At 35.9% G+C, this 26,894-nt stretch overlaps 2 protein-coding genes across 2 annotated transcripts in view; both read left to right on the top strand.

The window, feature by feature from the left end:
- The window catches only part of LOC128206419 (pre-mRNA-processing factor 6-like), a 29,880-nt gene extending 3,606 nt beyond the window's left edge, over nucleotides 1-26,274 (top strand). The window contains exons 3-23 of the mRNA XM_052908833.1: nucleotides 2,831-2,915; nucleotides 3,437-3,634; nucleotides 4,926-5,020; nucleotides 6,238-6,319; nucleotides 6,864-6,986; nucleotides 7,614-7,708; nucleotides 9,342-9,534; nucleotides 12,848-12,974; nucleotides 13,568-13,686; nucleotides 14,133-14,295; nucleotides 15,214-15,322; nucleotides 16,018-16,087; nucleotides 16,741-16,862; nucleotides 19,232-19,325; nucleotides 19,875-20,039; nucleotides 20,665-20,766; nucleotides 20,998-21,072; nucleotides 22,711-22,912; nucleotides 23,489-23,627; nucleotides 24,018-24,144; nucleotides 24,765-26,274. Coding sequence (XP_052764793.1) covers nucleotides 2,831-2,915; nucleotides 3,437-3,634; nucleotides 4,926-5,020; nucleotides 6,238-6,319; nucleotides 6,864-6,986; nucleotides 7,614-7,708; nucleotides 9,342-9,534; nucleotides 12,848-12,974; nucleotides 13,568-13,686; nucleotides 14,133-14,295; nucleotides 15,214-15,322; nucleotides 16,018-16,087; nucleotides 16,741-16,862; nucleotides 19,232-19,325; nucleotides 19,875-20,039; nucleotides 20,665-20,766; nucleotides 20,998-21,072; nucleotides 22,711-22,912; nucleotides 23,489-23,627; nucleotides 24,018-24,144; nucleotides 24,765-24,917 — 2,638 coding nt within the window. The 3' untranslated portion in view covers nucleotides 24,918-26,274. The remainder of the gene's footprint in view (nucleotides 1-2,830; nucleotides 2,916-3,436; nucleotides 3,635-4,925; nucleotides 5,021-6,237; nucleotides 6,320-6,863; nucleotides 6,987-7,613; nucleotides 7,709-9,341; nucleotides 9,535-12,847; nucleotides 12,975-13,567; nucleotides 13,687-14,132; nucleotides 14,296-15,213; nucleotides 15,323-16,017; nucleotides 16,088-16,740; nucleotides 16,863-19,231; nucleotides 19,326-19,874; nucleotides 20,040-20,664; nucleotides 20,767-20,997; nucleotides 21,073-22,710; nucleotides 22,913-23,488; nucleotides 23,628-24,017; nucleotides 24,145-24,764) is intronic.
- Nucleotides 1,453-2,324, top strand: LOC128206420 (uncharacterized). Its single transcript, XM_052908834.1, has one exon. The coding sequence runs from the start codon at nucleotides 1,516-1,518 to the stop codon at nucleotides 2,215-2,217; it is 702 nt and encodes a 233-aa protein (XP_052764794.1). The 5' UTR covers nucleotides 1,453-1,515; the 3' UTR covers nucleotides 2,218-2,324.
- Nucleotides 26,275-26,894: the final 620 nt, after the last annotated feature.

Below are 26,894 nucleotides of genomic sequence, written 5' to 3'. Positions count from 1 at the left end.
AAATCACTTATCAACAAGTGCGAGATCCTACCCGGTATTGGTGACCATGAAGCAGTCTTCATTGAATCCAGCCTCAGACCAATGTAAGCTAAGAAGTGCCCTAGAAAAGTCCACCTATACAAACATGCAGACTACAACAGCATTAAAGAACATTTGGATTCCAACTATAATCAATTCATTAATGAGACGAGTGACTATTCTGCTGATAAAACCTGGACTACTTTTGAAATGACTCTGAAATCACTTATAGAAAAATTTATTCCATCTAAAGTGATAAAAGGTGACAAACTGAAGAAGCCATGGATAGATAAGAACATTCGCTCAAAACATAGGAAACTAAAACGTTTATACTCAAAACAAAAAGCAAGTGGAAAGGCTGAAGACCGCCGGAAATATGAAAAGGCTAGAAGCACCACGCAGAAACTAGAACGCCAAGCTTATTGGAAACATGTCGAAGACCTAATAGAGGGTGATGATGACGAACTAGACCAACCACCCAAGAAACAGAAAAAGTTTTGGGCCTATATTAAAGCTCTTCGTAAGGATAGCTGCGGCATTGCACCCTTGAAGGACAAAGGGAAACTACACAATGAGCCGATAGACAAAGCAAACATTCTGAATCAACAGTACCAGTCTGTCTTTACCCAAGAAAACAACTCAAATACACCAACACCCGATGGAGATCCATACCCATCCATGAATGACATAGAAGTAACACCAGAAGGAGTACTAGCTTTGTTAAAGAAACTTAACCCCAACAAGGCCACAGGTCCAGATATGATACCATCCAGAATCCTTAAAGAATTAGCCGACCAGTGTGCACCATACCTCAGCACGATCTTCAATAAGTGCCTACAGTCTGGGGAGGTCCCATCTATCTGGAAAACTGCCAACGTTTCTGCCATTTTCAAGAAAGGTGAACGTTTTAAGGCCAGTAATTACAGACCAGTGTCCCTAACCTGCATATGCTGCAAACTTCTTGAGCACATAGTTGTAAGCAACGTTATGAAGCACTTCGACAGTCACGATATCCTCACAGATAGCCAACATGGCTTCAGACGTAAGCGTAGCTGTGAAACCCAACTTGTAACACTGGTTGATGAACTCATATCTTCTATGAGTAAAGGAAAACAGTTTGACCTCGCCGTACTCGACTTCTCCAAAGCGTTCGACAAGGTGCCACACAGACAACTCTTGGCTAAACTAGACCACTACGGTATTCGAGGAACTACTCTGCCTTGGATTAGATCGTTTCTGTCAAACAGATCCCAGAGGGTAATTGTTGATGGCGCTACGTCCGAGCCAGCACCCGTAGTCAGCGGAGTCCCACAGGGAAGCGTACTCGGGCCCATATTATTTCTAGCGTTTATCAACGATCTGCCACTTCAGGTTTCATCCAGCACGAGACTGTTCACCGATGACTGTGTGGTTTACAGACAGATAGACAACCAATCAGACTGCAACCAACTACAAACTGATCTACACAACCTAGCTAAATGGGAAGAAAAGTGGGGGATGTCCTTCCATCCGGAAAAGTGCAGCATCTTGCGGGTTCACAGGAAGAGATCTCCAACTGTACACGATTACAAACTTAAGGGCCATACATTAGAAACAGAAGACTGTACAAAATACCTTGGTTTGAACATCTGTACCAACCTCTCCTGGGACACTCACATCAGTAAGATCGCTAAGAAGGGCAACTCAACCTTGGGATTTCTTCGACGCAATCTACGTATCTCAAGTGAAGAAACGAAAGCCCGCGCCTACAACGCTCTAGTGCGCCCACAACTTGAGTATTGCTCAACAGTCTGGAACCCCTACACCAAAACACACATTAGGAGGCTTGAAATGGTTCAGAGAAGAGCTGCAAGGTATGTGACAAAACGCTATCACAACACCAGTAGTGTAACATCCATGCTGGAAGATCTTGGATGGGAGACCTTAGAATCGCGTAGGACCAAGGCACAACTGACCATGATGTATAAGATCGTGAACAACCTGGTCGACATACAAGCTGATTCCTACCTCACTCCCTCCAACCGCTCCACAAGAACCTCTAACAACAGGAACTTTACACAGATATCAACTTCTACCTCTTACTACAAGTTCTCCTTCTTTCCACGGACCATCACAGAGTGGAACAAGCTACCATCAAGCATTGTTGAAGCCCCAGACTTGGTATCCTTCAAGCAGGGGCTGTCCACCGTCTTCTCTTAAGGGTTAGGGGTCAGTTACAAGTAGCTTTCGAGGATTCTTAAGGCTGTGCCGGCAGTGGCCACCATAACCGGATTGGCTTAGGTTAAGGAGGTGAAAACGTAACTGACAATAAGTACTTTAGACTTTTTTCTTCTTTTATCTATCCGCTTACTCTAATCTTTCCTATCATTTCATTCTTTTTTCTTGACCCTATACCACCCGTCACATAAAAGTCAAGCGTGACTGAGATGACGTAACATATAGATAGAGATAGATAGATGTTTTCTTTTTCTCAGCCATTATGATGACATTGAATTTGGGTAAAAAAAATATACTACCCCTCGCGGTTGGATAGTTACACGTATACGGACCAATGAAAATCGTTGTTTTATCGAATGAATGCTGTGCTGTAAAACTTCTGAAAAAAGAAATTGATTAAGTCAAAACGGCTCTTTAAAGATTTGATTAAGTCAAAATGGCTTTTTGAAAAACGGGCGCGCCGATCGGCCCGTCTACAGGTATTTTGTTGCGCCATCCCTATTTTTTCTGCGCCAATGGCGCAAGGGCGCGTCATTGGCTGAACACTGCTGGTTGCAATTTCATTTTGTTCACAATTATTAATAATCACTTTCAGAGATGATCGCCATGGTCCACCAGTAAAGAAACCGCGGGATGGTGATGATGAGGAGGAAGACCTTAATGATGCTAACTATGATGAGGTAACAAATCTTCTTCCTCATGCAGAATAATAAAGATAGCAATATTTGAATCGTTACACTTTTTATCTCTCGCTATAATACTGTACATGAGTTACAAAGTTCGGGAATAATTCTGAAGTCAGGATTGAGTGTTTTTTATTTTACTATTGAATAGTTGTTTATATCTTGTTTAGCTCATACCTTTGAATCAGTAACAGTAGGGAGTACCTTGAAATTTCTATAAACAACTTTGGAAACAATTGAAAAAAGTGTTCTAATTCAATTAACACTGCTTTAGACATGAATCCCTCATTCTCAAACAACCCCCAGCAATTTTTTTAGGGTTGACAATAATCAGATGTTTGAACCCCTGTTGTTATTGTGTTTTATTTGAAATTGTCATTATCTTTTTACCATTTCTTAATTTTTCATGCAATATTTTTCATATGAGGTGTATAGTTCTTTAATTGGAATCATCATCTTTAATCAAAATATTTATGGCACAGTGTTTAAAGCTATATAGTCTGTATTATGTTTCCCAGTTTACCGGATATGGAGGAAGCTTGTGCAGCAAGGACCCATATGACAAAGATGATGAGGAAGCGGATGCAGTGTACGAGGCAGTTGACAAACGCATGGATGAAAAGCGCAAGGAACGTAGGGAGAAAAAACTACAAGAGCAGATTGAGAAATATCGGCAGGAGAGGCCTAAGATTCAGCAGCAGTTTTCTGATTTAAAGGTGTGTGTTTGTTCTATTTAAAATAAAAAAAATATATAAATATTAGATATTTGTTATATTAGAAATGAAGCTGAAATTTGTCACCATTCACAAGTCCAAGATGTATAATTTGAAAACATACAAAGCTTAAAAGGTTAGAAGGAAAATACAATTTAGTTATATAAAGATAACTTAGAAAAATGGAAAATAAAAAAGTTTCTCTGTGACAGCATGGATAAAGGTTTGGGCCATGATTACAAACAGTCTCAAGTCTAGACTCAGACTCAGAAAAGCATGAATAAAATGAATATAAATGAACAAAAAATCATATTTATCCATTTCTTTAGCAAAAGTGTATGTTAATAAAAGTAAAACATTCAAATATTAATGTATTTCAGCTAATTTCACCATCATTGCTATAATAGAAGAAAAATTACATTGAAATGAAGTTTTGCCATAAGGAGTCTTGAGTCTGAACTCAGACTTGAGACTGTTCATTATCACTGCCCCAGGTCCTCTGGATGAATATGGAAAATGAATATCTGTCATATATTTCCAATATTCTGACTGAACTTGAAAAAAACTTTGTCCCTACCCTACCATGGGTAGAATTTTTGGGACTGTTGCCCTAAACTCACTCTCAGATAAAATGTTTAAGCCTTAACTTAATTTATTTTTTAAATTTTACCAGAAGCACTAAATATTGAATCACAAGTTGTCAACTTTTGAAAGTTAATGGTTATTATTTTCATGTTTTGCAAACATCCTTTTTAAAAAAAAACACACTTTTTGAACAAAGGTGTCTAGCATATCAGGTAGTAGGGTTATATTGAGAAGGGTTCAAGAGGCCTGTCAACCTGTCATTGATTTATTTTTATATATAAACAAACTGCCTTTAACAAGAATTTCAGTTTAAGTTCTCTATTTTCACTGTATTTAAAAGGACTGGTAAAAAATACTGAAATAAGAGAGAAAAAAGAAGCTAAGATGTACATGTAGCATAATTAACAATATTTTTTAATTGGCATTAAAGATATTCTCATTCCATTGAGTCTAAAAGATGCTATTTATCTGATTAAACTAAATACATGTATTTATTATATGTTTATCTCTTTGGTGATGGTTGAGTTTTAGTGTTTCAGGGAACACTGGATCAGAGGGTCTCTGGTTCGATCCTTCGATTTGATAATTTTGTACTGGTGTTCACCCAGTAATGGTAAATTGTTCTCAATTACATGTACATAATTAAAGTATATTATAAAACTGTGCAAATTTTTTCGCTATGAAAGTTCTCTTAACCTTCCATTCACAGAGAGACCTTGCAGATGTCAGCATGGATGAATGGCTCAACATCCCGGAAGTCGGTGATGCGAGGAACAGAAAACAACGCAACCCCAGGGCAGAGAAGTATGTACATTTGGTTGACGTCTGGTTTAGCTTGTCCATTAATTATTGAAGAAAAAAGTTAAGGTATTGTGATAGTTTTGGTGTAGGCATTGACAGTTTGCAAAATGTTAAATTAACTTTGCTTAGTCCATATTCAATACAGTACTTATAGTTATTCTTATACATGCCTCAATGATTTAATTCAGTTTATTGGCCAACTAATTGTATGGGAGTTTTAAAGTTCAGAATGAATTCTAAAATCGGGATCGAGAGCTTTTTACTTCAAACTATTGTAAAGATTGTGTTTTGTTGAGAAATTTGCATCAAAGGGGTAGGAAGTACCTTGAAATAAATTTAAATTATTTTGGAACAATTTCAAAGGGCTCTAAGCTCTGTTACTTTCTTTGGGCATGAATCTCTCTTGTACTCAAACAGACCCCTGGCTATTTTTCAGGACTGATAACTTGTATATTATTTTGTTAAAATTTGAAAGGGTTTTATGTAGAAAAAGAACACTGTAGTTGTTATACATAAAACATTAGATACAAGTTTATGGTCTTGAAAGATTGCAAAATACATGAATGTTGTTTCATATGTGTTTTCAATTGATATAAAGAAAATAATATGAATTCTAATTATAACATGATCAGTAATGGGTTTTCGGTCATTAATTGTTCATTTTAAAGGCCCACCATCACTTGAATGCATTATCATTTTGATGCATATTCGTTTGATATAAAATAAACAAGCATATGATTGAGTCATAAACAAAAAATGAAATATAAGCCTTTATAATAAAACAAAATGATAGCTATGTGGCCACAAATTTCCCAGTTAAACGGCGCCAAAATATCCCCAATATTTTTTATCTGTGCCTAAATCATAGGATATGCGTTTTTTTAAATGGATCATTTAAATCAAATGAGTTAATAGCAATTCAATTTATGCATTCAAATAAAAACAAATTGCATCTACCTATACATCTACCACCTTGACAGTCATCGAAATTAGACTTTCGGATGAACAAGCCCGAATTCTTATACTTTTGCATGGAATCATATTTTTGAACAAGCCCTGCTATGTAAATTTTAGAATTTGAGCAAGCCCGGAAGACATTTTACCAGTGCAGGGCTTGCGGGCTTGGGCTAATTTCGACCACTGCCTTGACCTGATGATCCAAACATGCATTTTGTTTTATTTAAAACTTGATGGTTAAAATCAATACTTTCCCTTCCCAGGTACACCCCAGTGCCAGACAGCGTGTTGTCGAGAGCCGCAGCACAGACTGGAACTTCCAAAGTTCTTTCAGAACACGATCAGGTATTTTAAAAAAAGAGTTTTAGCTAAAGAGTTATTGAAGGGCCCTTAGCATGAATTTTCCGAGGCACGAGGTACTTTCGCCAGTCCCTGGGAGTTTGAGCCAAAGGGATTCGACTGAAAACTACTGGCTATTCTGGTACTGTAATTGCATTTGTTTCTAGTTATGCTCTACCAAGGCTGTCTTTCTAATGATTTTAGGGGTGAATTTGTGCCCAATTTCCTCGCATCTTAAAGCATAAATTTTTCCAAAATTTAAAAGTAGTTCTGTAACTAGAACCCAGTTATTACTAAAGTTAATGTAACTGTCTATATGACACCACAGTTAACATACAGTTAACTATATTTTAGAATAAGAATATTTGTGTCTATGGAAATTCCCTTTTCCTTGCTAAAGTCTCCTTTGGCAGATTTGCCCCATTTCCTAAGTGTTGACAGACGGCCCTGTCTACCTTTCTGTTCAATGAGTAATAAAACTGTTACTTACTTTAAATGCTATTTGTGCTTTAAGTATCTTTATTGCAAATGTACTTTGTCAAAACTTCAGAAATTCGGAGGTCTTAACACACCATATGGCACTAACACGCCGGGTGGGTCAACTCCAGGAGACATTGATATGAAGAAAATTGGGCAGGCGAGAAACACACTGATGGACATTAAGCTAACACAGGTGGGTAATGGTTAAGAGATATTCAGTTGCATATGTTCGCCAATGATTAAGTTATGGTGTCAAAAAATTCCAAACTCCTAGTTCTTAATTGGAAGCAAAATTGCTGAGTGTGTCTCTCCCGTTTCTTATTTTTCACAACCATTGGTCCTGGGGCTGTATTCAATGAGCAACTTAGATTAAACTGAATTTAAGATTAGAAATTAAGAGTTTTGATTGGCCTGTATATTTAGCTGACCAATAGTTTGAATGTGATCACTGAGGCATAAATAAGGATAAGATCAATATTGAATATTGAATACCATTGTAGAAATGGCTGAAGTATCAATCCGTGTGCAATAAATCATGACAGTTAATATTGCATACTAATCTCTGAATGTGAAAAAACTACATCGCACAATAAAGGATGTTGAAAGAACCATTACAGGTCAAAAGAATTTCTTTTCTGTTTTTTTTTGTGATTTTTCCTAAGATTGGGGAAAATATCATATATTTTGCTAGGGAAATTGGTCTGATAGTTTGACCCGTGGGTACTGTAGAAAAATGGTTTTCCCCAATGCCATTGTGCCAACAAACATAACAAGTATATTGTTGTGAAATAACTTGTATCATAATTTCTTTCATCCTCAGGTATCGGACTCTGTGAGTGGACAGACAGTTGTGGACCCGAAAGGCTACTTGACGGATCTCCAATCTATGTTGCCATCACACGGTGGGGATATCAAGTAGGTTTCTTTGATATTGTTTCAGGGGTGTGATTTGTCGGCAGTTTCACAATTTAAGCTTTTGTCATACCATTGACCAGTGTTATGCAAAGACATCAAACTTGGCCCTTTCTCATAAATTGATCAAGATATTAATATAAACACGTGTAACTATTGACACAAATCAAGCAGGACCCATAACTCTTGCTTTGATACTTGAGCTTTGTGGAATATTTTCTCCTATAATAATCAGTGATTTTTTTTTGGTGCAATTTACTGCCTTCTAAAATGTCCATTTTTTCCAAAATCTTATATTTTTTTCCCAATTTGATTAATGTAGATAACGTTAATGAATAAAAAAAGCAATGAATTTCTTGAAATATAAACAAAATCTTGACAATACTTACTCTTTCACATCATAATGCATGCATAAAAAAATTGAACATGTCTATTTACCATTATATTAGCTATTTTGGCCTGATTTTGTATTTTTTCCAGAATCAATTTTTCCCAATTTGCAAGGCACAGGCAGTAAAAATAATTCCAAAAAAAATATCGTATGTTAAGCACCAAAATGAATACAAATTTGAAATGTTGATGAACTCGAAGGATAGAACTGTACTTGTAAAAATAGCACTTTTTTGTAAAATTATTTGGGCCAAAATCTAATTAACTTGATTCTCATTAACACATGCTGATAAATACCAAATTCTTCAAAAATACTTATCACTTTGTTTTATAATTCACTGTATAATATGTTTAAACAGGAGTTGAGTTGTTTTGTTTACAAATGTTTATCCGTTTCATGTACAAATCACATGCTATATGCCTTGATTTAGGATGCTATATGCCTTGATTTAGGATGCTATATGCCTTGATTTAGGATGCTATATGCCTTGAATTAGGATGCTATATGCCTTGATTTAGGATGCTATATGCCTTGATTTAGGATGCTATATGCCTTGATTTAGGATGCTATATGCCTTGATTTAGGATGCTATATGCCTTGATTTAGGATGCTATATGCCTTGATTTAGGATGCTATATGTCTTGATTTAGGATGCTATATGCCTTGATTTAGGATGCTATATGTCTTGATTTAGGATGCTATATGCCTTGATTTAGGATGCTATATGCCTTGATTTAGGATGCTATATGCCTTGGTTTAGGATGCTATATGCCTTGATTTAGGATGCTATATGCCTTGATTTAGGATGCTATATGCCTTGAATTAGGATGCTATATGCCTTGAATTAGGATGCTATATGCCTTGATTTAGGATGCTATATGCCTTGATTTAGGATGCTATATGCCTTGATTTAGGATGCTATATGCCTTGATTTATGTATAACACTTGAAACCTATGCAGTGATCTCCCTTGACTCGCAGAAAAGATCACTACCACCATGAACGCAAATATCTTGATTTTAGCTAAAGATTTTTTTTGGAAAAATGGGATTTTATTCACATATTTATGTGATATTCTATTTAAGTCCCATTAAATAATTTGGTTGTCAAATTCGAGTCGATAAAATTAAAGGGGCGGTGGAAAAAATAGAAAGAGGGCCTGTTTGTCATTTTAATAAAGAAAATGATCACTGAGTCCTGCATGCAGCACTTATGTCGTTATAAAACTATGGTATTTCAATTACAGTGATGTGAAGAAGGCTCGGCTCCTGTTAAAGTCTGTCCGGGAGACAAATCCCAAACATCCGCCAGCGTGGATCGCGTCTGCACGTCTAGAAGAGGTGACGGGGAAGATTCAGGCAGCGAGAAATCTCATCATGAAGGGCTGCGAGGAATGTCCGAAATCAGAGGACGCTTGGTTGGAGGCAGCCAGGCTTATGGTGAGAGATATGGCATATTTCATGTACATTTTGTACTTCACATTAGAGTTTTAGCGAAAGAGTTATTGGAAGAGTGCTGCATCCTGTCCTTTCTCGGTAGCTCTCTTCTGCCCTCATGCAGACCAGCAGGTGTAGAATTAAATGCTTAAGATAATAAAAAAATCTTTTGTTTTGTTTTAAGCTATAGATATTATTATCAATTCATACGCACTTGACATATTTGGCAGTTGAAACCTTCTATTACTTCAATTTAAAACAATTCCTACAATTGTTTGTGAAATTCATTTCCCCCTAAGCACCCTTTCCTCTTTCTGCATCACCCTGTCCCTTTGAAAACCTGGTAAAACCCTATTTATATAGAGGATAAAGATTACTGTAAACACTAAAAATGAGAAAAAGCGTCAGTCTTCCAGATAAGTGAGTGCAAAAAGGAAGCTTTAAGAACAGACTGGAACCCGTTTCTAAAATTTTATTTACCAAAATTGATCATTCTCAAATACATTGAATTAATCAGTCTAATAATTCTGAGAACTTCCAGTTGTCAGAAACATGTAAACAAATATTCAGATAAAAAACTTAACAGGAAATTTTCCTAATCATTTAAGTCGTAATGATTTTGAAAATCATAACGAGTATTATTGTGAAAAAAGTCTGGTGAAACATCACAAGCGTATTCGCAGTTGCAATATTAATTTAAAATTGAAAGAAAATATGCCTATTGGCAATAAAAAACAACATTTACACAAGGTTTTCATACTTTGAACATTGAAGCCTTCTACTTTTGAAGTTTATCCAAATTGAAGTGTCTGCACATCCAATTACTCAATTTGGAAGTTTGTGCCCATTTCTATGTAGTAATATACTTCTAAACTTCCTAAAAAGGGAAACTCTGTTAGCTGATTTTAAACTGTAATTGTTGGTCGCTATAAAAGCTTCTATATTTGTTCATCATTAGGCCGAATGTTCAGAAATTAACGTTCAATCTGTGAGAGTGCAGCTTTAAAAGAAAAGTTAAGATTATAATTAACGACTTGTTTTTAACTTTTAAACGTAAAATATTTTATTATCTGCTCATATATTTGAAAAGAAACAAGTACAGCCTAAACAGTTGTCTCAAATCTTGTTACAAATACAGCAGATCACAATTGTGTCCACTTTACACCCAGAGCAGTAATGATTTAAAATTTAACAATGCTGATGTTAACAACATTGTTAACTTGAACCATTTTCTGAACAAACAAGCCATTGCGATGTTAAAATACATCGTTCTTATACCTTATTCTATCTCACATCGTTCTTATACCTTATTCTATCTCACATCGTTCTTATACCTTATTCTATCTCACATCGTTCTTATACCTTATTCTATCTCACATCGTTCTTATACCTTATTCTATCTCACATCGTTCTTATACCTTATTCTATCTCACATCGTTCTTATACCTTATTCTATCTCACATTGTTCTTATACCTTATTCTATCTCACATCGTTCTTATACCTTATTCTATCTCACATCGTTCTTATACCTTATTCTATCTCACATCGTTCTTATACCTTATTCTATCTCACATCGTTCTTATACCTTATTCTATCTCACATCGTTCTTATACCTTATTCTATCTCACATCGTTCTTATACCTTATTCTATCTCACATCGTTCTTATACCTTATTCTTTCTCACATTGTTCTTATACCTTATTCTTTCTCACATTGTTCTTATACCTTATTCTTTCTCACATCGTTCTTATACCTTATTCTATCTCACATCGTTCTTATACCTTATTCTTTCTCACATCGTTCTTATACCTTATTCTTTCTCACATCGTTCTTATACCTTATTCTATCTCACATCGTTCTTATACCTTATTCTTTCTCACATCGTTCTTATACCTTATTCTTTCTCACATCGTTCTTATACCTTATTCTATCTCACATCGTTCTTATACCTTATTCTATCTCACATCGTTCTTATACCTTATTCTATCTCACATTGTTCTTATACCTTATTCTATCTCACATCGTTCTTATACCTTATTCTATCTCACATTGTTCTTATACCTTATTCTATCTCACATTGTTCTTATACCTTATTCTATCTCACATCGTTCTTATACCTTATTCTTTCTCGCATCGTTCTTATACCTTATTCTATCTCGCATCGTTCTTATACCTTATTCTTTCTCGCATCGTTCTTATACCTTATTCTATCTCGCATCGTTCTTATACCTTATTCTATCTCGCATCGTTCTTATACCTTATTCTATCTCGCATCGTTCTTATACCTTATTCTATCTCGCATCGTTCTTATACCTTATTCTGTCTCGCATCGTTCTTATACCTTATTCTGTCTCGCATCGTTCTTTTACCTTATTCTGTCTCGCATCGTTCTTATACCTTATTCTGTCTCACATCGTTCTTATACCTTATTCTGTCTCACATCGTTCTTATACCTTATTCTGTCTCACATCGTTCTTATACCTTATTCTATCTCACATCGTTCTTATACCTTATTCTATCTCACATCGTTCTTATACCTTATTCTATCTCACATCGTTCTTATACCTTATTCTATCTCACATCGTTCTTATACCTTATTCTATCTCACATCGTTCTTATACCTTATTCTATCTCACATCGTTCTTATACCTTATTCTATCTCACATCGTTCTTATACCTTATTCTATCTCACATCGTTCTTATACCTTATTCTATCTCACATCGTTCTTATACCTTATTCTATCTCACATCGTTCTTATACCTTATTCTATCTCACATTGTTCTTATACCTTATTCCATCTCACATCGTTCTTATACCTTATTCTATCTCACATCGTTCTTATACCTTATTCTATCTCACATCGTTCTTATACCTTATTCTATCTCACATCGTTCTTATACCTTATTCTATCTCACATCGTTCTTATACCTTATTCTATATTCTATCTCACATTGTTCTTATACCTTATTCTATCTCACATCGTTCTTATACCTTATTCTATATTCTATCTCACATTGTTCTTATACCTTATTCTATATTCTATCTCACATTGTTCTTATACCTTATTCTATCTCACATTGTTCTTATACCTTATTCTATATTCTATCTCACATCGTTCTTATACCTTATTCTATCTCACATCGTTCTTATACCTTATTCTATCTCACATTGTTCTTATACCTTATTCTATCTCACATTGTTCTTATACCTTATTCTATCTCACATTGTTCTTATACCTTATTCTATCTCACATCGTTCTTATACCTTATTCTATCTCACATCGTTCTTATACCTTATTCTATCTCGTTCTACAGCCCGGGGACCAGGCTAAAGCTGTAGTTGCCCAGGCAGTGCGACAGCTCCCCCAGTCTGTAAGAATCTGGAGCAAGGCTTCTGACCTGGAAACAGAACTCAAGGCAAAGAAAAGAGTGTTCAGAAAAGGTAGGGGAAGATTATTTCGATATACAAACATATAGGAATTAATTTATGGGGTTTTCCCGCAATAAGCAGGGGGTTTTAAGTTCCAGGTCAATCCAGGATTGAGAGGTTTAACTTAAGATTATTGTTTAGTACTAAACAGAGGGTTTTTTCCCCTGGACATCAGCAAATTTGCATCAGAAACAGTAGGAGGTAGCTTAAAATGGATATTAATGATTTTTGAAACAATTTCAAAAGAGGTTGGGCAAAAATTCTTCATATTCAAACAGATCCCCAGCTATGGTTCAGGATTGACAATTATCAGCTGTTAGAATAAGGTGATGGTAATTATTGGAAGGGAATGAATGTCATTTTCATTGCTTTGTAGAAATATAGATAAGTTATTGTGAGTTTTAGATGGTCAACAAATCCTTTTATTCTAAACGTTCTTACACCGTAAATCACTGTATAAAGGATACACTGTTTCCCCCAGAATTTCCATAAAAAATGCTAGCATCCTACATACGGTGATTTACGGTATTACAATAGTTTAATTTCTTAGAGAGTACTGTTACCTTTGTTACATCCTCACACAGAATACCTTCTATTAATTTCAGCTCTTGAGAACATACCAAACTCTGTGAAGTTGTGGAAACTTGCTGTCGAAATGGAGGATGAGGAAGAAGCTCGAATCATGCTTAGCCGAGCTGTTGAGTGCTGCCCCACCAGTGTTGAGGTATGTTGTGTCTTAACATTATTATGAGTTTAACTTTTTGATTAATTGAAACGACTTGACCTATTATTGTCAATAACAAAAAGTCATGATTTGGAAATAATTTTCAAGCTTTATTGTGTTATATTTTTTAACTGTCAAGAGCTGCAACACACTGTTGTCAACTATAATGCAGAGTTTCATCTCTTGACATTCACTGCAACAATCTTTAATGATGAATAAAAAGTGATTTTTTTATGAGTTTACACCCTATATATATTCCTATATATTCTGTATTTTGTCAAATGCATACAAACAAATTTCTGCCCTGGATTCTGGAACTATGAACATCAGACCTGAGTTTTCTTTGTTTTGTGTATTTCATAATTATGTCAATAATAACAAATTAAACTTGTAACCAGTTTTCTTTGTAAATGGTATGTAAGGAATGTTTTCATCATCTATTTCAGCTCTGGTTAGCCTTGGCCAGGTTGGAGAACTACTCCAATGCCCGTAAAGTGTTAAACAAGGCCCGTGAAAACATCCCCACTGATCGACTCATATGGGTCAGTGCTGCTAAGCTGGAAGAAGCCAATAATAACATACCAATGGTGGAAAAAATCATTGAAAGAGGTGAGCAATGGTCGAAATAAGCAGAAGCCTGCAAACCCTGCACTGGTAAAATGTCATCCGGGCATGCTGGGTTTTATAAAGCAAGGCTTGTTCACAAAATTGGTGCTAAGCATATATGTATAAGAGTTCAGGCTTGTTCATCCAAAAGTTTTATTGCCTGGGTGAGAACCTTTTGCTTCTCTGTTTCTTGAAGGGTGAAGTTTGTTACAGCCTTGGGGTCATTCAAATGTTGCGGTGTGCAGAAACTTTAACCATAATTCAAAAAGCATTCAAAACATGACAATTGAACTTGGTACACATGTTGCCGGAGGAAATCCACACATGCACAGCATGGTCTATAACTCTCGTTTATTGAAGGCAATGCACGAGTGGTAAGCACGTTGGATGCTGGTTCAGTAATTGCGCTCACAGCCCACAATTGTCATACATACACACATGTTAATGATTACATAAATAGAGATGATAATTCATTACATAGTGTAATAAATCTGTAAGGCTGTAAACAAATGGCAAAATTTTTATTTGGGAATTCTTTCGATCGAATATTTGACCAAAATGAATCTTATAGAAGTTTCAATAACTATTATTATCTGCTATAGTAATATGCAGAGCTTTTTAACCCTTCTTTGTTGTAGCTGGTACATGCTAAGGACCCTCATATTTCCCAAAATTAGCCTCTGAAATTGCCCTTTTAAAAAACAAAAAGCAACACATTTTGAACAAATAAAACTCATATTCAAATAATTTCCATTCCACTGCATTCATATTTGTAAACAATGCAAAATTAGATTGGCGAAGATTGTAAAATCCCAGTTAGATCCAAAGGACCAGCAGCCATTTATATTTGACATCTGTCATTGTTAAAAGTTGCTATCTCAAGTCACTGAACCCACTAATTGATAATTTAATTGCTTTCAGCACTAAACTCTCTCCGCGCCAACATGGTCGAGATCAACAAAGAGCAGTGGTTAAAAGATGCCGAGGACTGCGAGAAATCAGGCAGCATGCACACCTGCCAGGCCATTGTGTGAGTAGTGATGGGGGAGGGAGGGGTGAGGGGATGGGTTTAAAGATGCCGAGGACTGTGAGAAATCAGGCAGCATGCACACCTGCCAGGCCATTGTGTGAGTAGAGATGGGGAAGGCAGGGGTGAGGGAGAGGGGGTGGGGTTAAAGATGCCGAGGACTGTGAGAAATCAGGCAGCATGCACACCTGCCAGGCCATTGTGTGAGTAGAGATGGGGAAGGCTTGGGTGTAAGGGAGAGGGGTTGGGGAGGCAGGTGCTGAGGACTTTGAGAATGCAAACTTTTTCACTCAAAAACATCCTTGGGGTCCAATTGTTTCTTTAAAAAAATCTTTATGATTTAGCATTGGAAATGGAGCCAAACTTAGTAAAACAAATATGTAAGTCATATTTTATAAGCAAAATAAATGTATAAATGTTTTACTCCAATAAAGAGTCCAGATAGTGCCTTGACCTTGTTGATTGTGGTAATCATTGATCAATATTTCACAATTATACAATCAAACAGCTGATTTTCTATAAAAGCCAGCAGTCCATGCAAATATGAAGTGGAAAAAACATATCAATACTCAGGCAAATTGATGAAAACTAAAAAAGTATTTGATCAACATCATTTTCCTCTATGAAAAATAAAAATAAGACAAAAATATATATTACACAGAAACAAACATTGATTTTTTTCTAATTAACTGTTTCAGTCAAGCAGTGATCGGTATTGGTGTTGAAGAGGAAGATAAGAAACACACATGGATGGAAGATGCAGAATCTGTGAGTATTGCTTGTTTTGTTCATATGTTCTCACATTGCACAGTCCCTGGAACTCTCACTTTTTCTTTGAATCTCTCATTTTCGCTTTAGGACTCTCACTTTTGCTTTGAGACTCACACTTTTGCTTTAATACTTAAACTTTTGCTTTGAGACTCACATTTTAGCTTTAAGATTTAAACTTTTACTTTGAGACTCACACTTTTGCTTTGAGACTCACACTTTTGTACTTTGAGACTCACACTTTTGCTTTGAGACTCACACTTTTGCTTTAAGACTTAAACTTTTGCCTTGAGACTCACGCTTTGCTTTAAGCCTTAAACTTTAAGATTTTTCTGGTTCAAGACTCACATTGCTTTGATAGTTCTGCCTTCATAGAAATAATTGCTTAAGACTGTCAATATATCTTTTGTTTTAAATAAATTTGGTAGTTGAAATGTAATATTACTTCCATTTAACACAATTCCTAACATTTTCTGTCAAATTCATTATGTTCAAGACTTAGTTTTTCATAGACAGATATAATAAAATGTGTCTTATCTCCAAAAGCACCCTGTCCTTCTTTTGCATCGCCTATCCTTTTAAAACCTAGCTTTAACCCGTATATCTTTTAAAGGATGTATTCAGATGTTGACATCCATAATTCTCCATTACAGTGTGCGGTCCATGGTGCATATGAGTGTGCCCGCGCCATCTATGCCTATGCTCTTTCAGTTTTCCCCAGTAAGAAAAGCATCTGGCTGCGAGCTGCATACTTTGAGAAGAACTATGGAACAAGGTAAATTGTCATTTGTAAATTTAAATTAATAAACAAAATAGGTATAAAAATGATTTATTCATTGAAGTGTTTCTGTTGGTTCATAGAGAATAATAAGGTTACTAAAATACATTATAAGTATAATGCTCTTATAATGATGAAGGGATGATAAATTTCAGAGAAATATACCCAGTTTAATTTGTATATTTTAACATGAATATATACTATGACAGCCAAAAATGGGTATTACATTAACTAAGGATTAATCATAGATAGGCTTATGTTATTTGACATAAAGAATAATTAACTTGAAATGATAAGGAGAACAGGACTTATCTTAATTATATGAATGGTCCAGTGTTCTGCCAAGGACGCGCCCTTGCGCCATTGGCGCAGAAAAAATCGGAATGGCGCAACGAAATACCTAGAGACGGGCCGATCGGCGCGCTCGTTTTTCAAAAAGCCATTTTTTACTTAATCGAATTTTTAAAGAGCCGTTTTGACTTAATCGATTTCTTTTTCAGAAGTTTTACAGCACAGCATTCATTTGATAAAACAACGATTTTCATTGGTCCGTATACGTGTAACTATCCAACCGCGAGGGGTAGTATATTTTTTTTACCCAAATTCAATGTCATCATAATGGCTGAGAAAAAGAAAACAACTCAAATTAGAGGGGGGAGATATAAACAAATTCAATTTCAATGAGGCCCTGGTGCATTAGAGGAATGCAAAACAGAGGAAAATGTGCCTGGGTGGGGAGGATTATAATTTAGGGATGTGATTTGTCCACGGATTCGCGAAATTCCGCGGATCTAATGGCCCCAAGGACCACCCCCCCCCCCCCCCCCCCCCCAAAAAAAAAAAAAAAGATATATAAAAAAAAAGATTTTTCTTTTTGTTAGCTGATTAAAAAAGATACTACTGGGCAGTTGCTTTTGGGTCAGTTTTTCTTCTACGGCAGTGTGCTTTTGACCCAAAAAGTGCCCCAATGACCGAAATGGTTTCAGCCCTCAAGCTGCCAGGTCAATCACATCCCTGATAAAGCATAACTACACATTGACATGTGAAACTGTTCATTAACATATATCATTGTGTCTCATTTGTGCCATGTTTATAGTTTTTTTCTAAATATTAAATTGATCTGTCCAATATTTGAGAATACTGAAGTCATGTGGATGTTACACCATGTATATAATGGGTAAATAAAACACTTTCATTAAAAAGTTTACATTTTTCCCCTGGAAAAGGTCATGGCCCTTCACTTTTGAAAATGGCCCCTAATTTTCATGACTGCTGGGCCATTCGGCCCCATCTTTTTCAATCCTTGGCAGAACACTGATGGTCTAATCTTACAGGGTTTCAGCTGAACTGGCCTTAGGTTACAAGGAATAACTAAACTAGTCTTATCTTAACAGTGATTTATTTGAACTGGCCTTCTTTTACATGAATTTATCTTAACTGTTCTTATCTAACAGGGATTTAACTTAACTGGTTTAATATTTCAGGGATTTATCTGAACTGGTCTAAACTTGCAGGGATTTATCTTAACTAGTCTAAACTTACAGGGATTTATCATACCTGATCTATATCTTAACTGGTCTTATCTTAACTTTCATATCTCATAGAGATTTATCTTAACTGGTCTCACCAAACAGGGATTCATCTCATCTATTCTTATCTTTACTGGTCTAAGCTAACTGGAATTCTTTTGACGCCCTTTTACATTACTACTTTTGCTGATCGGGACAACCTTTTCTCCCACCTCAAATAAGTAGATCCAATAATTTAACCATAAGATTCTAGATATTCTTATCTTGCCCACGGGCGAAGATAAAATGCCCGTATGGAACTCCTTTTACCACATTGTAATTACCTCCCTTGTTGAAGACTGTCGTCAGTAGCATCAAGGAAATCTTGTCTTATGGTAATATTTAGAACGCGAGTTAATTATTTCTCGCTTCAAATGTCACCATAAAACAGTTTTCAGGCACCATTCAAGAAATAATGCTTCATTCTCCTTAGAACTATTTAAAAAGACCGATTTGACTATTAACATTAACTGGATCACTGCGCGTATATCCATGACAACCACGTGCTATCGCTTATCCATACGCAATTATTTTCACTAAGCAAAAAAGAGTTCCAGCAAAAAATACATTTTTACTTAATTTTGTTTAACTGAAGTGGGAGAAAAAGCATCTACCATAGCCGCTCGTATAAGATAGGTTCATCCCGACCCTCGCGCAGGGTGTTTTGCGGAAACTCGGTAAACCTCGTTTCCGCAAAACACCCTACGCTCGGGTCGGAATGAACCTATCTTACACTCTCGGCCATGGAAGATGCTTATAATCTTAACTTGTCTTAAGTTCACTTGCCTTATCTTTCAGGGAGTCTTTGGAAGCTCTTCTACAGAGAGCTGTGGCTCACTGCCCGAAAGCCGAGGTCCTTTGGCTGATGGGAGCAAAGTCTAAGTGGTTGGCTGTAAGTAACTTATATCAACAGATACAGATGTATGTATGCATTTCCTTAGTTTGAACATTAGCCTTTATTGGTTCAATTTTGTCTTAAAGGATTTTCTGATATTATAAAAAATTTTTTTTATATTTTTCATTCCGAAAGATGTGTTCATAATATGTGCTAATAAAAGTGGAGCATGTTATTTGTGATACATTCAGCATGATTTACCCTTCAATGCTTTTTTGTAGTAATTTCACAATGATATTAATATTTGCATATTTGAGCCAAGAACACTGGCTCAAGATGTTGAAGAATAATTATGTTCTATGACGATAACATTTAAGAGCAGTCTTCATCTCTTCTTTTCAAAAGTTTAGTGATACGATCAGTTTCGTAATCTCTGTCTCTTGAAGGGCGATGTACAGCAATTATTGAAAATGTATACCAGCCAAAAGAAGCATGTTGAAGTCCAATCAAGGCCAATCTCTATTGCCCATCTTTTATATGAGTTAAATCCAAGACTTTCAAGCCAATTCACAAAGTAACAATATTTCTTATCCCTTTCCCTTGTAGGGTGATGTCCCGGCTGCTAGGAGCATCTTAGCACTGGCGTTCCAGGCCAACCCTAACAGTGAAGAGATTTGGTTGGCGGCTGTGAAACTGGAGTCAGAAAATAACGAGTTTGAACGTGCCAGACGTTTGTTGCAGAAGGCAAGAGCTAGTGCTCCAACTGCTCGAGTGAGTGAATTTCTTCATCCTTATTTATGCAGTATATGAACATGGCGTTATACATAGAAAGGAAATATATAAGGCAAGTTTTAATGCTCATTTAATTTTGGGCATAATATTTGCACATTGCATAAGATGATAAGCTGAGGGTGTTTTTTAATATTTATAAAATATAATAAAATTCTTTTTTTAGTTCAGGTAAGGCCTAAAAAAAAATTGTTTGGTTAGGGTTACATCCTTTTCAAAAATAGGTAGGATAGGTAGGCTCTTTTTATTTTTTTTATTTTTTTTATTAAGCTTTATATAAGAATGTCATTTTCATCTTTGGAGAATGATGTTAAAGTTATCTTCTATATAAGCAATTAAGGTTTAAAACTACATATTGAAAAGCAAAAAAAACAAAACAGAAAAAAAAAAAAAAAAATTTTTTTTTTTAGTTTTTCATTATTATTTTTTCAAACTGACTATAAAAACGGTAGGGTCGGCGCCTATTCAGTAGGTAGGGTCGGGTAACCCGAACCAAATGTATTTTTTGTTAGGCCTTGTGAAACTATTTGTCCTTTTGTTTCCATATATGTATTTGAAAATATCATGGTTTAAAGTGTTATTGACATTTTGGTATTTTGTGTCACAGGTGTTCATGAAGTCTGTGAAGCTGGAATGGTGTATGGGTGAAATAAACAACGCCAAATCCCTGCTGGAAGATGCCACAAAACACTACCCTGACTTCCCTAAGGTAAATGGATCAATCCAAACTTTATGCTGATTTCCCCAAGTGAAAAATTGATCATTCCAACACAAACTGACTTCCTTGTTGATTGATTCAAACTTTTTGATTTTTTCAAACTGGTCACAAACTGCCCTAATGTGAAATGAATCAATTCAAACTTTACGCTGTCCATCTCTTACAGTCTAGATGTTTTTTTTATTATGTTTTCACCATTTTCCTGAACTGTTTTTGTTGTAGTTATGGATGATGAAAGGTCAGATTGAGGAACAAGAGGGACATCTAGTAGAAGCCAGGGAGGCTTATAACCAGGGGGTAAGTGAGATAAAACGGATTATGTAGCCAGGGAGACATCTTATAGAAGCCAAAAAACTTACAACTAGGGGGTATGTGATATAATACATATAAAGCAGCCAGGGAGACATCTCATAGAAGCCATGGATGGAAGTCAGATAGGCTTTTAACCAGGGGGTTAGTGAGAGGATTGAATAGCGAGAGGATTGAGTAGCCAGGGAACCATCTGACAGAAGTCAGGTAGCCTTATAACCAAGGGGATAGTTAGAGGATTGGGTAGCCAGGGAACCATCTGACAGAAGTCAGGTAGCCTTATAACCAAGGGGATAGTTAGAGGATTGGGTAGCCAGGGAACCATCTGACAGAAGTCAGGTAGCCTTATAACCAAGGGGATAGTTAGAGGATTGGGTAGCCATGGGAAAATCTAATAGAAGTCAGGTAGGCTTATAACCCGGGGTTTAGTCAGAGGATTGTGTAGCCATGGGAACATCCAACAGAAGTCAGGTATGCTTATAACCAGGGGCTTAGTCAGAGGATTGTGTAGCCAGGGGAACATTTGACAGAAGTCAGGTAGCCTTATAACCAAGGGGGTAGTTAGAGGATTGTGTAGCCAGGGGAACATTTGACAAAAGTCAGGTAGGCTTATAACCAGGGGGTTAGTTAGAGGATTGTGTAGCCAAAGGAACATCTGACGGAAGTCAGGTAGGCTTATAACCAGGGGGTTAGTTATTGGATTGATTAGCCAGGGGAACATCTAATGGAAGTCAGGTAGGCTTTTAACCAGGGGGTTAGTTATTGGATTGATTAGCCAGGGGAACATCTAATGGAAGTCAGGTAGGCTTTTAACCAGGGGGTTAGTTATTGGATTGATTAGCCAGGGGAACATCTAATGGAAGTCAGGTAGGCTTTTAACCAGGGGGTTAGTTATTGGATTGATTAGCCAGGGGAACATCTAATGGAAGTCAGGTAGGCTTATAACACTTTTGGTTATGAGATTATTAAATTATAGACATGTGTTTAGGTGCAAATGCTCCTAATTGAGTTTTCATGTAACAATTCCTGTTAAGTCTCTCAAGAAAAGATATACAATGTGTGAAGACCCGGGCATCCTGACCCAAAGACTTCAGTCATCAAATTAGACTTGAATGAATAAACTAGAATTCTTAAACAAGTATTTCGACTTCCTATTTTGACAACTGATTCTTATGGTTTTTATAAGAGCATCCTTCACATGTATCTCCTTTTCAAACTTTTAAAGCACATTGCATTTCCCTTAATTGCCTTACAGTTGAAGAAATGTAAAATATGAAAAAGTTCATTTGTACATGTGTTTTCTGCATAGCATAGTTTTCTGATCCAATTAGAACAATCTGTAAATAAGTCTCAAGCCCAAAAGGAGTAAAATATTAGCATGCCTCATAATTGAGTAACATATTGCAATTCCTGATTATGTCTTTAAAAAAAGAAATACATTCTGTAAAGACCCTGGCATCCTGACACTAAAAACTTCAGTCATCGAAATTAGACTTGAATGAATAAACTAGAATTCTTACATAAGTATTTTGAAGACTGATTCTTCTGAAATTTTTATGACCCACACAAACATGACTGTATCTCTTTTTCAAATTTTTAAAACGCATTACCTTAATTTCATTTCAGTTAAAGAAATGTCCACACGCCATTCCCCTGTGGTTGCTTCTGTCACGCCTGGAAGAGAGGTCTGGGCAGCTGATAAAGTCTCGGTCTATACTAGAGAAGGCTCGTCTGAAGAACCCGCAGACTCCCGAACTCTGGTTGGAGGCAGTGCGTCTTGAAAACCGTGGCGGAATGCGGAACATTGCCCAGAACCTCATGGCAAAAGGTATGACCAGTCAAACGTTTTTAGACTCTAATGAGCTGATGGATAGATCTTCAGAGCAGTGTACCATATTTCATCCACTTTTTTAAGGCTATATTTTTGTCAAATAAAAAACAACATTTGTGCTAGGATAATGAGCATCTAAAGAAAAAAGCTTTTACAGTTAAATTGCTTCACAGATGTACGTTACGTCTACACGTGCATATGACCATAACATTTAGTTTCAATGGTAAACTCCATTCTGTACTTTATGTCAAAGAAACTAGAAGATCCTGTTCTTTTCAAAGAACAGAATTTCTACCTGCCAGATATGTAGGATTTTAAATTGGACCCTGACACATAGAATCAATTTGATATACCCTATATATATATATAAAGTATAAACTAGCAGGATGTTCTGAAATAGGGTGGTTTTTTTCAGAAAGAGAAATCGATGAAACTCACTGCATTTTTGTAAATACCATTTCTCTCTTAATTTATCATTTCTCCTAATGTGACCTAATGCCTTTGTCCAAACATTATTTACTAGCATCTAGATGTTCACACATAAATCTTAATCATTTAATGATTCCATTTCAGCTCTGCAGGAGTGTTCAAGCTCGGGTATTCTGTGGTCGGAGGCCATCTTCATGGAGCCTCGACCCCAGAGGAAGACAAAGTCAGTGGACGCTCTCAGACGGTGTGAGCATGACGCAAATGTACTGCTGGCAGCCTCAAAGTATGTGGCTGGTGTTGACAATTTTTTTGGTGTCTTAAGAGAAAACTTCTCTTCATGTAATAACATCTAAAAACATCTAGATTCATGAAATACATGCATAATTCCCCTCCACTATTACTTAACACAACTTCATAATCATTAACTTGGCCTTGTATCTATCACTTGTTCAATTTTCCTAAATCTTTTGACTGTGCAAATTGAAAACCATTTCCATGTCTACACTTTTTATACATTCTCTCTTTGAGCTTGTCATATTTGGTATTCTTACATTTCAAAAAAATATTTAACTGGTACATAAATTTTGCATTACTAGTTTATTAAAGCTAAAATAAAGTTCACTTATTCCAACCTTAATCTCATCCCAATTTAATAGGGTTGTGTTTCTTACAGAATGTTCTGGTCTGAGCGTAAGATCGGCAAGGCTCGGGAATGGTTTAATCGGACTGTGAAGATTGACCAGGATAACGGTGATGCATGGGCAAACTTCTACAAGTTTGAACTAATGCATGGAGATGAGGTATGTTAACCTTTATGAATTAGCTTTATACATATATCTTTTAACTTAGTGGTGGCAGAAGCTTATGAGGTTATAGAATTCATTACCATTTTGAGGAGCCATGTGAAAGTATCCCCCAGTGGGGATCAAACCCATAACCTGTTATATGACAGACAGACTTTTATATGCTCGGCCACTCACACTCTTGTTAAATTGGTGGCATCGTTGGCGGAAACGTGTCTCGCGGAGGCAGTTTATTAATCTAATGATACTTCCATGTGGTTGAATTTAAAAAAAAATACATTTTTTACATGCTTCCTGGTAGTAAACATAGATTTTAGTGAAATAAAATTTATATTTTGTTGTTCTTAACAGTGAAAATATTTATTATTTTTAAAGGAAAAAAAAAAGAGTTTTAGCCCATTATGTCTTGATCAAATGTCAGCTCAGCTCGCACAGGGCTGGGACAAAAATAATGTCATTTCCGAAAAAAACACTATAATCACATAAATTGTGGCTTGCATTTCTGAAAAAATATATTTATTTTTTTTAAATCCTCTTTATGCATAAAATAAAAAGTAAAAAATTGATTATTTCAGTGTAAGATCACCAGATGAATGGTAAATTGTTCTTAATTCCAGGAAACGCAGACCAATATCCTCAAGCGCTGCACAAATGCCGAACCTCGACACGGTGAACACTGGTGTGTTGTGTCGAAAAACATCAAAAACTGGCGTCTCAAAGTGGAAGAGTTACTTCCCTTAGTGACAGAAGCCTTGCCAATACCAACATAGTTTCCTCCCCTGATTCAGAAAGATTAAATGTGATGTCAGGATTTTTGAAATGTCTATGTAGTTATTGGTCCCTTGGGTCTGGTATTAAAACTGCGAGCTAAAGTTGTGCTATGACCATTTATAAACTTTCAACATAGTATCCCTTTAAGCAGGTCATTTTTTTTTAAATCTCTGCATAGTTGAGTTACCTTTGTGGAGGAGCTGAAAATTGTGAAAATCAAGTTGAAAGCCATTATTTATGAACAATCGACATAGTTATCTCCCTTGGAGCAGGAAATGAAGACATGATGGCATTATTCATGAACTGTAGCAACAGAGTTCCCTCTCTTGGGTCAGAAGTTAACAAGGTGATGACATAATTCATTTACTATCACCATAGCAAAAGCAAGATTGTCATTGTGAATGTAATAATGTGAATAAGGATTAAAACAAACCAAATATTACCACATGTATCAGTCATCAAAATTAGATTTTTGTATGAACAAGCCCGAATTCTTACACTCTTGCTTGGTGTCAAATTCCCGAACAAGCCCTGCTGTATAAAATTCAGAATTTGAGCAAGCCCGGAAGACATTTTACCAGTGCAGGGCTTGCGGGCTTGTGCTAATTTCGACAACTGATGTATACAACCGTGCTGAAAATAATCTAAATGTTTATATATGTATATGCTGTAGATTTATTTGTTATTGTAATGGTTTTATTTCACTTATATTTCTGATAAATTTTGTCCCATTCAGATATTTTTTCTCGAAATACAATATGAAAAAGCCTACAGCAATCTATTAAAATTATTATTATCAAGGTGTCGGATTTGTTTTTCAGAAAATCTCTGCCAGCTTGAATAAACAAGTCAAGAAAAACATCATTCATAATCATTATTTCAACCTCTGATTTCACCACAGCTCTATCAATTTATGGCTATTAAATGATGACAATATCATGCCTTGATACGTAAAAATTATAAATATTCGCTATAATGTTGAAATGAGGATTTTTAATGATGAAAAAAAACGAATCTTATTTATAATAATATTTAACTGCATGAGTGTTAATACAATGAAACTATCAATACAACATAAATAGGCTAATATAGTATTTGAGACAAATAATTCATTATCAAAAATGCAAAGGTACATGTATTGGGCCACGAGTTATACCAACCTCAATTACGGCCCTCTCCAAAAAATCGAATAGAATAATGAATAAGAAAGAAATCTATCCTTCATAACAATTTATCTATAATATAGACTTAGCTTAATTGTGAGTGACAATTTTTTTTCATGTGTTTTTTTGTTTCGGAGATATTCATTATACTTCCATGTTTTGTCTCTAATGTTACAGAATAAATGTCATTGTCTGTAAATTGTGTTTTAATTAGTTTTCTGCTAGTCTGTTAAATCTGTGGTCAGCAATGCAGAAAGTAACTCTTTTTTTCCCTCCCAAAAAACATGCTATGGCCATGGAACTTGGTAACTTGCTCTTGACAAGTTGATGACCCCAATGCGTTTGGGTGGTTGTGCTGAGTAGTTGGCTATTCAGACTCGGGATAAGAAAGAACAACACCATGCGATCATGAAACTTGCCCTTGAAAAGTGGATGATCTCAATTAATTTGAGTGGTCATCGCCAAGTAGTTGGCTTACAGTTTAGACTCTGAATTAGAAAAGAAACATGTTGTGGGCATGGATCCTGGTAACTTACCCTTGACAATTAGATGACCCCAGTCCAATTGCTTTGTGATATCCGACTAGATGGCTCACCAGAAGGTAAGGGGTTCAATCTCTAGCTCATAGCCTAGTGTATGATTGGTTCAGGTTATTATCCCCCAGGAATGTTATTTGGTTCTTTAACACATGACATGTGTATAGCTGAAAGTTTCTCAGTTTGTTTCCTAGTCATCAGTGCATAGTGTTGTAAATCCTGCCATTTCAGCTGAAAAAAATGCCTGCTTCATAACAATAGGTATATTTAGATCACG

This window comes from Mya arenaria, chromosome 10 (genome assembly GCF_026914265.1).
Source record: "Mya arenaria isolate MELC-2E11 chromosome 10, ASM2691426v1".
Classification (NCBI taxonomy): Eukaryota; Metazoa; Mollusca; class Bivalvia; order Myida; family Myidae; genus Mya; species Mya arenaria.
Note: the sequence above shows the minus strand (reverse complement) of the source record. Positions and strands in the feature narration are given on the sequence as shown.

Coding starts and splice junctions, on each gene's coding strand:
- LOC128206420 (XM_052908834.1), top strand. CDS start 1,516: ATGTCCTTCCATCCGGAAAAGTGCAGCATCTTGCGGGTTCACAGGAAG.